This window comes from Callionymus lyra, chromosome 5, assembly GCF_982586985.1.
Source record: "Callionymus lyra chromosome 5, fCalLyr1.hap1.1, whole genome shotgun sequence".
Classification (NCBI taxonomy): domain Eukaryota; kingdom Metazoa; phylum Chordata; class Actinopteri; order Syngnathiformes; family Callionymidae; genus Callionymus; species Callionymus lyra.
In genome coordinates this window covers 110,001-123,702 of record NC_141822.1, presented here as the reverse complement: position 1 = coordinate 123,702, position 13,702 = coordinate 110,001, and the positions used below count along the sequence as shown (strand labels likewise).

Here is a 13,702-nt window from a genome sequence, read left to right as displayed (position 1 = left end):
GAAGACATCGTCGAATGGTTGAAGACATCGTCGGATGGTTGAAGACATCGTCAAATGATTGAAGAGATGATCGAAGACATCTTCAGATGGTTAAAGACATCGTCAGATGGTTGAAGACATTGTCAGATGATTGAAGACATCGTCAGATGATTGAAGACATCGTCGAATGGTTGAAGACATCGTCGGATGGTTGAAGACAACGTCGAATGGTTGAAGACATCGTCGGATGGTTGAAGACATCGTCAAATGATTGAAGAGATGATCGAAGACATCTTCAGATGGTTGAAGACATCGTCAGATGATTGAAGACATCGTCAGATGATTGAAGACATCGTCAGATGAATGAAGACATAGTCGAATGGTTGAAGACATCGTCAGTTGACTGAAGACATCGTCAGATGATTGAAGACATCGTCGAATGGTCGAAGACATCGTCGGATGGTTGAAGACATCGTCGGATGGTTGAAGACATCGTCAAATGATTGAAGAGATGATCGAAGACATCTTCAGATGGTTAAAGACATCGTCGGATGGTTGAAGACATCGTCAGATGGTTGAAGACATTGTCAGATGGTTGAAGACATCATCAGATGATTGAAGACATCGTCAGATGGTTGAAGACATCATCAGATGATTGAAGACATCGTCGAATGGTTGAAGACATCGTCGGATAGTTGAAGACATCGTTGGATGGTTAAAGACATCGTCGGATGGTTAAAGACATCGTCGGATGGTTGAAGACATCGTCAAATGATTGAAGAGATGATCGAAGACATCTTCAGATGGTTAAAGACATCGTCGGATGGTTGAAGACATCGTCAGATGGTTAAAGACATTGTCGGATGGTTGAAGACATTGTCAGATGGTTGAAGACATCGTCAGATGATTGAAGACATCGTCAGATGGTTGAAGACATCGTCAGATGATTGAAGACATCGTCGAATGGTTGAAGACATCGTCGGATGGTTGAAGACATCGTCAAATGATTGAAGAGATGATCGAAGACATCTTCAGATGGTTGAAGACATCGTCGGATGGTTGAAGACATCGTCAAATGATTGAAGAGATGATCGAAGACATCTTCAGATGGTTAAAGACATCGTCAGATGGTTGAAGACATTGTCAGATGATTGAAGACATCGTCAGATGATTGAAGACATCGTCGAATGGTTGAAGACATCGTCGGATGGTTGAAGACAACGTCGAATGGTTGAAGACATCGTCGGATGGTTGAAGACATCGTCAAATGATTGAAGAGATGATCGAAGACATCTTCAGATGGTTGAAGACATCGTCGGATGGTTGAAGACATCGTCAAATGATTGAAGAGATGATCGAAGACATCTTCAGATGGTTAAAGACATCGTCAGATGGTTGAAGACATTGTCAGATGATTGAAGACATCGTCAGATGATTGAAGACATCGTCGAATGGTTGAAGACATCGTCGGATGGTTGAAGACATCGTCAAATGATTGAAGAGATGATCGAAGACATCTTCAGATGGTTAAAGACATCGTCAGATGGTTGAAGACATTGTCAGATGATTGAAGACATCGTCAGATGATTGAAGACATCGTCGAATGGTTGAAGACATCGTCGGATGGTTGAAGACAACGTCGAATGGTTGAAGACATCGTCGGATGGTTGAAGACATCGTCAAATGATTGAAGAGATGATCGAAGACATCTTCAGATGGTTGAAGACATCGTCGGATGGTTGAAGACATCGTCAAATGATTGAAGAGATGATCGAAGACATCTTCAGATGGTTAAAGACATCGTCAGATGGTTGAAGACATTGTCAGATGATTGAAGACATCGTCAGATGATTGAAGACATCGTCGAATAGTTGAAGACATCGTCGGATGGTTGAAGACATCGTCAAATGATTGAAGAGATGATCGAAGACATCTTCAGATGGTTAAAGACATCGTCAGATGGTTGAAGACATTGTCAGATGATTGAAGAGATGATAGAAGACATCTTCAGATGGTTAAAGACATCGTCAGATGGTTGAAGACATTGTCAGATGATTGAAGACATCGTCGAATGGTTGAAGACATCGTCGGATGGTTGAAGACAACGTCAAATGATTGAAGAGATGATCGAAGACATCTTCAGATGGTTGAAGACATTGTCGGATGGTTGAAGACATCGTCGGATGGTCGAAGACATCGTCGGATGATCGAAGACATCGTCGGATGGTTGAAGACATCGTCAGATGATCGAAGACATCGTCAGATGGTAAAGACATCGTCGGATGGTTGAAGACATCGTCGGATGATCGAAGAGATGATCGAAGACATCGTCAGATGGTTGAAGACATCGTCGGATGGTTGAAGACATCGTCGGATGGTTGAAGACATCGTCAGATGATCGAAGACATCGTCAGATGGTAAAGACATCGTCGGATGGTTGAAGACATCGTCAAATGATTGATGACATTGTCAGATGGTCGAAGACATCGTCGGATGATCGAAGACATCGTCGGATGATCGAAGAAATCGTCGGATGGTCGAAGACATCGTCAGATGATTGAAGACATCGTCAGATGATTGAAGACATCGTCGGATGGTTGAAGACATTGTCAGATGATTGAAGACATCGTCAGATGATTGAAGACATCGTCGGATGGCCGAAGACATCGTCAGATGATCGAAGACATCGTCAGATGATCTAAGACATCGTCGGATGATCGAAGAAATCGTCGGATGGTCGAAGACATCGTCAGATGATTGAAGACATCGTCGAATGGTTGAAGACATCATCGGATGGTTGAAGACATTGTCAAATGATTGAAGACATCGTCGGATGATTGAAGACATCGTCGAATGGTTGAAGACATCGTCGGATGATTGAAGACATCGTCAAATGGTTGAAGACATCATCGGATGGTTGAAGACAATGTCAAATGATTGAAGACATTGTCAAATGATTGAAGAGATGATCGAAGACATCTTCAGATGGTTGAAGACATCGTCGGATGGTTGAAGACATCGTCGGATGGTCGAAGACATCGTTGGATGATCGAAGACATCGTCGGATGGTTGAAGACATCGTCGGATGATCGAAGACATCGTCAGATGGTTGAAGACATCGTCAAATGATTGAAGACATTGTCAGATGGTCGAAGACATCGTCGGATGGTTGAAGACATCGTCGGATGGTCGAAGACATCTTCGGATGATCGAAGACATCGTCAGATGGTTGAAGACATCGTCAAATGATTGAAGACATCGTCAGATGATTGAAGACATCGTCGGATGGTTGAAGACATCGTCGGATGGTCGAAGACATCGTCGGATGGTTGAAGACATCGTCGGATGGTCGAAGACATCGTCGGATGATCGAAGACATCGTCAGATGGTTGAAGACATCGTCAAATGATTGAAGACATTGTCAGATGGTCGAAGACATCGTCGGATGGTTGAAGACATCGTCGGATGGTCGAAGACATCGTCAGATGGTTGAAGACATCGTCAAATGATTGAAGACATCGTCGGATGGTCGAAGACATCGTCAGATGATTGAAGACATCGTCAGATGATCGAAGACATCGTCAGATGATCGAAGACATCGTCAGATGGTCGAAGACATCGTCAGATGATTGAAGACATCGTCAGATGATTGAAGACATCGTCAGATGATTGAAGACATCGTCAGATGGTCGAAGACATCGTCAGATGATTGAAGACATCGTCAGATGATCGAAGACATCGTCAGATGATCGAAGACATCGTCAGATGATTGAAGATATCGTCGGATGATTGAAGACATCGTCGGATGATTGAAGACATCGTCGGATGATTGAAGACATCGTCAGATGATTGAAGACATCGTCAGATGATTGAAGACATCGTCAGATGATTGAAGACATCGTCAGATGGTCGAAGACATCGTCAGATGGTCGAAGACATCGTTGGATGATTGAAGACATCGTCGGATGATTGAAGACATCGTCGGATGGTTGAAGACATGAAGACATCGTCAGATGATTGAAGACATCGTCAGATGATTGAAGACATCGTCAGATGATTGAAGACATCGTCAGATGATTGAAGACATTGTCAGATGATTGAAGACATCGTCAGATGGTCGAAGACATCGTCAGATGGTCGAAGACATCGTCAGATGGTCGAAGACATCGTCTAATGATCAAAGACATCATCAGTTGTCACAAGGAGCACCAACGCTCCGCCCATGATGCAACACTCATAGACTCAGGGAATATTTACTTCTGAGTTTGAAGATGATTCTTTGACAATCTTTGTTCTTTTCTTTGTTCTTTGTTCTCTTTATTTGCATGTTGTTCTTCTTCTTCTGCTGTGAACTTGAAAGACCTTAAATAAAGTTCATCTAATTATTTTGAGTTGATCGATCTTCTGATCATCAATCGATGACTGACCTTCTGACTCACCTGATGCTGCTCTGTGATTGGACGCGAGCAGAGTCTAGACCCGCCTTCTCCCGCGCGCCTCCGCCTCCAAATGCAGAGCTCGTGCGAGGGTTTGGCGCCAGATCTCCAGCGAAACACTGATGGTTCCTCACCTGTCCAGAGGAACTCACCTGTCCAGAGGAACTCACCTGTCCAAAGAAACATGGACAGTACGAGCGTCCGGCGGGCGTCGTGCACGAGCCTGTGGACGAGCGTGAGCACGAGCGTGTGGACGAGCGTGTGGACGAGCGTGTGCGTCGCGCTGCTCGGGAGCTGCTGCTGCGCGAGCCTTGAGAACGAAGGTAAACATCTAAACATCTAAACATCTAAACATCTAATCATCTAAACATCTAAACATCTAAACATCTAAACATCTAAACACTTGTTTTCTGGAGAGTCATGTGAAGCTCGTGCGAGCGTGTGCGCGCGCGCGCGTGCTCGTGTTGTGTAAGTGCTCGTGACGTGAACGTAAAAGTATTGAAGCTCAAGATGATCAAACACAGAAACACACACAAGAGTAAAAATACACATTAATGTCTTTGTTCACTTGTGTGTGTGTGTGTGTGTGTGTGTGTGTGTGTGCGTGTGCGTGCGTGCGTGTGCGAGTGAGTGACATCAATATGGTTGTAATTATCACAGTTTAAACGTCTCGTTTGACAATAAAATACACCTTTACACACACATGGACATCAATTAAACTAATAGATAAATAACAATAGATGTATAGATAAATAATAAAAGATATATAGATGAATAATAATAGATAGATGGATACATAATGATAGATATATGGAAAGATAATAATAGATATATGGATAGATAATAATAGATATATGGATAAATAATAATAGATATATAGATAGATAATAATATATATATGGATAAATAATAATAGATATATAGATAGATAATAATAGATATATGGATAAATAATAGATATATGGATAAATCATAATATATATATGGATAGATAATAATATATATATGGATAGATAATAATAGATATAGATAGATACTAATAGATATATGGATAAATAATAGATATATGGATAAATAATAATAGATATATAGATAGATAATAATAGATTTATGGATAAATAATAATAGATATATGGATAGATAATAATAGATATAGATAGAAAATAATAGATATATGGATAAATAATAGATATATGGATAAATAATAATAGATATGTGGATAGATAATAATAGATATATGGATAAATAATAATAGATATATGGATGGATAATAACAGATATGTGGATAGATAATAATAGATATGTGGATAGATAATAATAGATATATGGATAAATAATAATAGATATATAGATAGATAATAATAGATATATGGATAGATAATAATAGATATATAAATAGATAATAATAGATATATGGATAGATAATAATAGATATATAGATAGATAATAATAGATATATAGATAGATAATAATAGATATATGGATAGATAATAATAGATATATAGATAGATAATAATAGATATATAGATAGATAATAATAGATATATAGATAGATAACAATAGATATATGGATAAATAATAATAGATATATGGATAGATAATAATAGATATATAGATAGATAATAATAGATATATAGATAGATAATAATAGATATATAGATAGATAATAATAGATTTATGGATAAATAATAATAGATATATGGATAGATAATAATATATATAGATAGAAAATAATAGATATATGGATAAATAATAGATATATGGATAAATAATAATAGATATGTGGATAGATAATAATAGATATATGGATAAATAATAATATATATATGGATAAATAATAATAGATATATGGATAGATAATAATAGATATGTGGATAAATAATAATATATATATGGATAAATAATAATAGATATATGGATAGATTATAATAGATATATGGATAAATAATAATAGATATGTGGATAGATAATAATAGATATATGTATAAATAATAATAGATAAATGGATAGATAATAATAGATATGTGGATAGATAATAATAGATATATGGATAAATAATAATAGATATATATAGATAGATAACAATAGATATATGGATAAATAATAATAGATATATGGATATATAATAATAGATATATGGATAAATAATAATAGATATATGGATAAATAATAATAGATATATGGATAAATAATAATAGATATGTGGATAGATAATAATAGATATGTGGATAAATAATAATAGATATATGGATAGAAAATAATAGATATATGGATAAATAATAATAGATATGTGGATAGATAATAATAGATATATGGATAAATAATAATAGATAAATGGATAGATAATAATAGATATGTGGATAGATAATAATAGATATATGGATAAATAATAATAGATATATATAGATAGATAACAATAGATATATGGATAAATAATAATAGATATATGGATAGATAATAATAGATAATAATAGATATATGGATAAATAATAATAGATATATGGATAAATAATAAAAGATATATGGATAAATAATAGATATATGGATAAATAATAATAGATATGTGGATAAATAATAATAGATATATGGATAGATAATAATAGATATATAGAGAGATAATAATAGATATATGGATAAATAATAATAGATATATGGATAGATAATAATAGATATATGGATAAATAATAATAGATAAATGGATAGATAATAATAGATATGTGGATAAATAATAATAGATATATGGATATATAATAATAGATATATGGATAAATAATAATAGATATATGGATAAATAATAATAGATATGTGGATAGATAATAATAGATATGTGGATAGATAATAATAGATATATGGATAAATAATAATAGATATATGGATAAATAATAATAGATATGTGGATAGATAATAATAGATATGTGGATAAATAATAATAGATATATGGATAAATAATAATAGATAAATGGATAGATAATAATAGATATGTGGATAGATAACAATAGATATATGGATAAATAATAATAGATATATGGATATATAATAATAGATATATGGATAAATAATAATAGATATATGGATAAATAATAATAGATATGTGGATAGATAATAATAGATATGTGGATAAATAATAATAGATATATGGATAAATAATAATAGATAAATGGATAGATAATAATAGATATGTGGATAGATAACAATAGATATATGGATAAATAATAATAGATATATGGATATATAATAATAGATATATGGATAAATAATAATAGATATATGGATAAATAATAATAGATATGTGGATAGATAATAATAGATATGTGGATAAATAATAATAGATATATGGATAGATAATAATAGATATATGGATAAATAATAACAGATATGTGGATAAATAATAATAGATAAATGGATAGATAATAATAGATATGTGGATAGATAATAATAGATATATGGATAAATAATAACAGATATATATATAGATAGATAACAATAGATATATGGATAAATAATAATAGATATATGGATAGATAATAATAGATATATAGATAGATAATAGTAGATATATGGATAAATAATAATATATATATGGATACATAATAATAGATATATAGATAGATAATAATAGATATATGGATAAATAATAATATATATATGGATAGATAATAATAGATATATAGATAGATAATAATAGATATATGGATAAATAATAATAGATATATGGATAGATAATAATAGATATATAGATAGATAATATTAGACATATGGATAAATAATAATAGATATATGGATAGATAATAATAGATATATAGATAGATAATAATAGATATATGGATAGATAATAATAGATATATGGATAAATAATAATAGATATATGGATAAATAATAATAGATATATGGATAAATAATAATAGATATATGGATAGATAATAATAGATATATGGATAAATAATAATAGATATATGGATAGATAATAATAGATATGTGGATAGATAATAATAGATATATGGATAAATAATAGATATATGGATAGATAATAATAGATATATAGATAGATAATAATAGATATATGGATAGATGATAATAGATATATGGATAAATAATAATAGATATATGGATAAATAATAATAGATATATGGATACATAATAATAGATATATGGATAGATAATAATAGATATATGGATAAATAATAATAGATATATGGATAGATAATAATAGATATTTGGATAAATAATAATAGATATATGGATACATAATAATAGATATATGGATAAATAATAATAGATATATAGATAGATAATAATAGATATATGGATAAATAATAGATATATGGATAAATAATAATAGATATATGGATAGATAATAATAGATATATAGATAGATAATATTAGACATATGGATAAATAATAATAGATATATGGATAGATAATAATAGATATATAGATAGATAATAATAGATATATGGATAGATAATAATAGATATATGGATAAATAATAATAGATATATATGGATAAATAATAATATATATATGGATAAATAATAATAGATATATGGATAGATAATAATAGATATATGGATAAATAATAATAGATATATGGATAGATAATAATAGATATATGGATAAATAATAATATATATATGGATACATAATAATAGATATATGGATAAATAATAATAGATATATAGATAGATAATAATAGATATATGGATAAATAATAGATATATGGATAAATAATAATAGATATATGGATAGATAATAATAGATATATAGATAGATAATATTAGATATATGGATAAATAATAATAGATATATGGATAGATAATAATAGATATATAGATAGATAATAATAGATATATGGATAAATAAAAATAGATATATGGATAAATAATAATAGATATATAGATAGATAATAATAGATATATGGATAGATAATAATAGATATATAGATAGATAATAATAGATATATGGATAGATAATAATAGATATATAGATAGATAATATTAGATATATGGATAAATAATAATAGATATATGGATAAATAATACTAGATATATGGATAGATAATAATAGATATATGGATAAATGATATTAGATATATGGATAGATAATAATAGATATATAGATAGATAATATTAGATATATGGATAAATAATAATAGATATATGGATAAATAATACTAGATATATGGATAGATAATAATATATATATGGATAAATGATATTAGATATATGGATGAATAATAATAGATATATAGATAGATAATAATAGATATATGGATAAATAATAATAGATATATGGATAAATAATAATAGATATATGGATAGATAATAATAGATATATATATAGATAATAATAGATATATGGTTAGATAATAATAGATATATGGATAAATAATAGATATATGGATAGATAATAATAGATATATAGATAGATAATAATATATATATGGATAGATGATAATAGATATATGGATAAATAATAATAGATATATGGATAAATAATAATAGATATATGGATACATAATAATAGATATATGGATAGATAATAATAGATATATGGATAAATAATAATAGATATATGGATAGATAATAATAGATATATGGATAAATAATAATAGATATATGGATACATAATAATAGATATATGGATAAATAATAATAGATATATAGATAGATAATAATAGATATATGGATAAATAATAGATATATGGATAAATAATAATAGATATATGGATAGATAATAATAGATATATAGATAGATAATATTAGATATATGGATAAATAATAATAGATATATATAAATAATACTAGATATATGGATAGATAATAATAGATATATGGATAAATGATATTAGATATATGGATAAATAATAATAGATATACAGATAGATAATAATAGATATATGGATAAATAATAATATATATATGGATAAATAATAATATATATATGGATAGATAATAATAGATATATGGATAGATAATAATAGATATATGGATAAATAATAATAGATATATGGATAGATAATAATAGATATATGGATAAATAATAATAGATATATGGATACATAATAATAGATATGTGGATAAATAATAATAGATATATAGATAGATAATAATAGATATATGGATAAATAATAGATATATGGATAAATAATAATAGATATATGGATAGATAATAATATATATATAGATAGATAATATTAGACATATGGATAAATAATAATAGATATATGGATAGATAATAATAGATATATAGATAGATAATAATAGATACATGGATAGATAATAATAGATATATGGATAAATAATAATAGATATATAGATAGATAATAATAGATATATGGATAGATAATAATAGATATATGGATAAATAATAATAGATATATGGATAAATAATAATAGATATATGGATACATAATAATAGATATATGGATAGATAATAATATATATATGGATACATAATAATAGATATATGGATAAATAATAATAGATATATAGATAGATAATAATAGATATATGGATAAATAATAGATATATGGATAAATAATAATAGATATATGGATAGATAATAATAGATATATAGATAGATAATATTAGATATATGGATAAATAATAATAGATATATGGATAAATAATACTAGATATATGGATAGATAATAATAGATATATGGATAAATGATATTAGATATATGGATAAATAATAATAGATATATAGATAGATAATAATAGATAAATGGATAAATAATAATAGATATATGGATAAATAATAATATATATATGGATAGATAATAATAGATATATATATAGATAATAATAGATATATGGATAGATAATAATAGATATATGGATAAATAATATATATATGGATAGATAATAATAGATATATAGATAGATAATAATAGATATATGGATAGATAATAATAGATAGATGGATAAATAATAATAGATATATCGATAAATAATAATAGATATATGGATAGATACTAATAGATATATGGATAAATAATAATAGATATATGGATAGATAATAATAGATATATGGATAAATAATAATAGATATATGGATACATAATAATAGATATATGGATAAATAATAATAGATATATAGATAGATAATAATAGATATATGGATAAATAATAGATATATGGATAAATAATAATAGATATATGGATAGATAATAATATATATATAGATAGATAATATTAGATATATGGATAAATAATAATAGATATATGGATAAATACTACTAGATATATGGATAGATAATAATAGATATATGGATAAATGATATTAGATATATGGATAAATAATAATAGATATATAGATAGAAAATAATAGATATATGGATAAATAATAATAGATATATGGATAAATAATAATATATATATATGGATAGATAATAATATATATATATACAGATAATAATAGATATATGGATAGATAATAATAGATATATGGATAAATAATAGATATATGGATAGATAATAATAGATATATGGATAAATAATAATAGATATATGGATAGATAATAATAGATATTTAGATAGATAATAATAGATATATGGATAAATAATAGATATATCGATAGATATTAATAGATATATGGATAGATAATAATAGATATATAGATAGATAATATTAGATATATGGATAAATAATAATAGATATATGGATAAATAATACTAGATATATGGATAGATAATAATAGATATATAGATAGATAATAATAGATATATGGATAAATAATAGATATATGGATAAATAATAATAGATATATGGATAGATAATAATAGATATATAGATAGATAATATTAGATATATGGATAAATAATAATAGATATATGGATAAATAATACTAGATATATGGATAGATAATAATAGATATATGGATAAATGATATTAGATATATGGATAAATAATAATAGATATATGGATAAATAATAATATATATATGGATAGATAATAATAGATATATATATATAGACATCAGGCTGAAGGACATCAAGTCTGACACTATGGTGTGCAGTACAGGAGCACCTCAGGGGACAGTACTGGCCCCTCTCCTCTTCACCATCTACACTTCAGACTTCTGCTACAACTCAGAGCTGAGTCTCGTCCAGAAGTATGCTGACGACACTGCCATTGTTGGATGCATCAGGGACAACGGCGAAGACGAGTACAGGAGTCTGATACGTGACTTTGTGGACTGGAGTGAGAGGAACCACTTGCAGCTGAACACCTCAAAAACCAAGGAGCTGGTCTTGGATTTCGGGAGGTCCAGGACAAAGCCACGTCCAGTGTCCATCAGAGGCGACGAGGTGGAGATAGTGGACAACTATAAGTACCTCGGTGTGTGGATGGACAGTAAACTGGACTGGTCCTGCAACACAGACCATGTGTATAAGAAGGTTCAGAGTAGACTGTACTTTCTGAGGAGGCTTCGATCATTTAACATCTGCAAGAAGCTCCTCTGCATGTTCTACCAGTCTGTGGTGGCCAGTGTCCTGTTCTATGCTGTGGTGTGTTGGGGTGGAAATGTGTCCAAGAGGAGTGTCAACAGGTTGGACAGGTTGATCAGGAGTGCTGGTTCTGTGGTTGGAATGAAGCTGGACTCACTGGTGACAGTTGCTGAGAGAAGATCATTGAACAAACTACTGTCCATCATGGATGATGACAGTCATCCTCTGAACACTGTCATCAGTGAGCAGAGAAGCAGAATGAGTGCACGAATGCTCCTACCCAGGTGCAAAACAAATAGACTCAGGGACTCATTCATCCCTCGGGCTATTAAATTGTACAATTCTGAGTTCGGGGGCAGGAGTGGAGTGAAAGTATCTGGATGTTCTGTTCCATGTTAGTCTTTGTATCTTTGTCTTTGTTGTTTTTCTTTCCTTGACCTATGTTCTTTATCTTTGTCTTTAGACTTAGATTGTGTCATCTTGTTCTTCCTCTTTATGTTCTTCTTATTTTATTTTTTATGTATTATTTTTTATTGTTTATGAAAAATTGCTGGCTATTGGTAAAAAACAATTTCCCAAAGGAGACCTCCTGAGGGATCAATAAAGTTTTACCTTACCTTACCTTACCTTAGATAATAATAGATATATGGATAGATAATAATAGATATATGGATAAATAATAGATATATGGATAGATAATAATAGATATATGGATAAATAATAGATATATGGATAGATAATAATACATATTTAGATAGATAATAATAGATATATGGATAAATAATAGATATATGGATAGATATTAATAGATATATGGATAAATAATAGATATGT

General features: G+C 28.7%; 1 protein-coding gene across 2 annotated transcripts in view; it reads left to right on the top strand.

Moving 5' to 3' along the window:
• The first annotated feature begins 4,557 nt into the window (after window positions 1–4,557).
• Window positions 4,558–13,702, top strand: part of unm_sa34860 (un-named sa34860) — an 81,180-nt gene continuing 72,035 nt past the window's right edge. For both annotated transcript variants that reach the window (XM_087790376.1, XM_087790377.1), the window contains exon 1: window positions 4,558–4,738. In XM_087790376.1, the coding sequence (XP_087646502.1) occupies window positions 4,600–4,738 (139 nt within the window). In that variant the 5' untranslated portion in view covers window positions 4,558–4,599. The remainder of the gene's footprint in view (window positions 4,739–13,702) is intronic.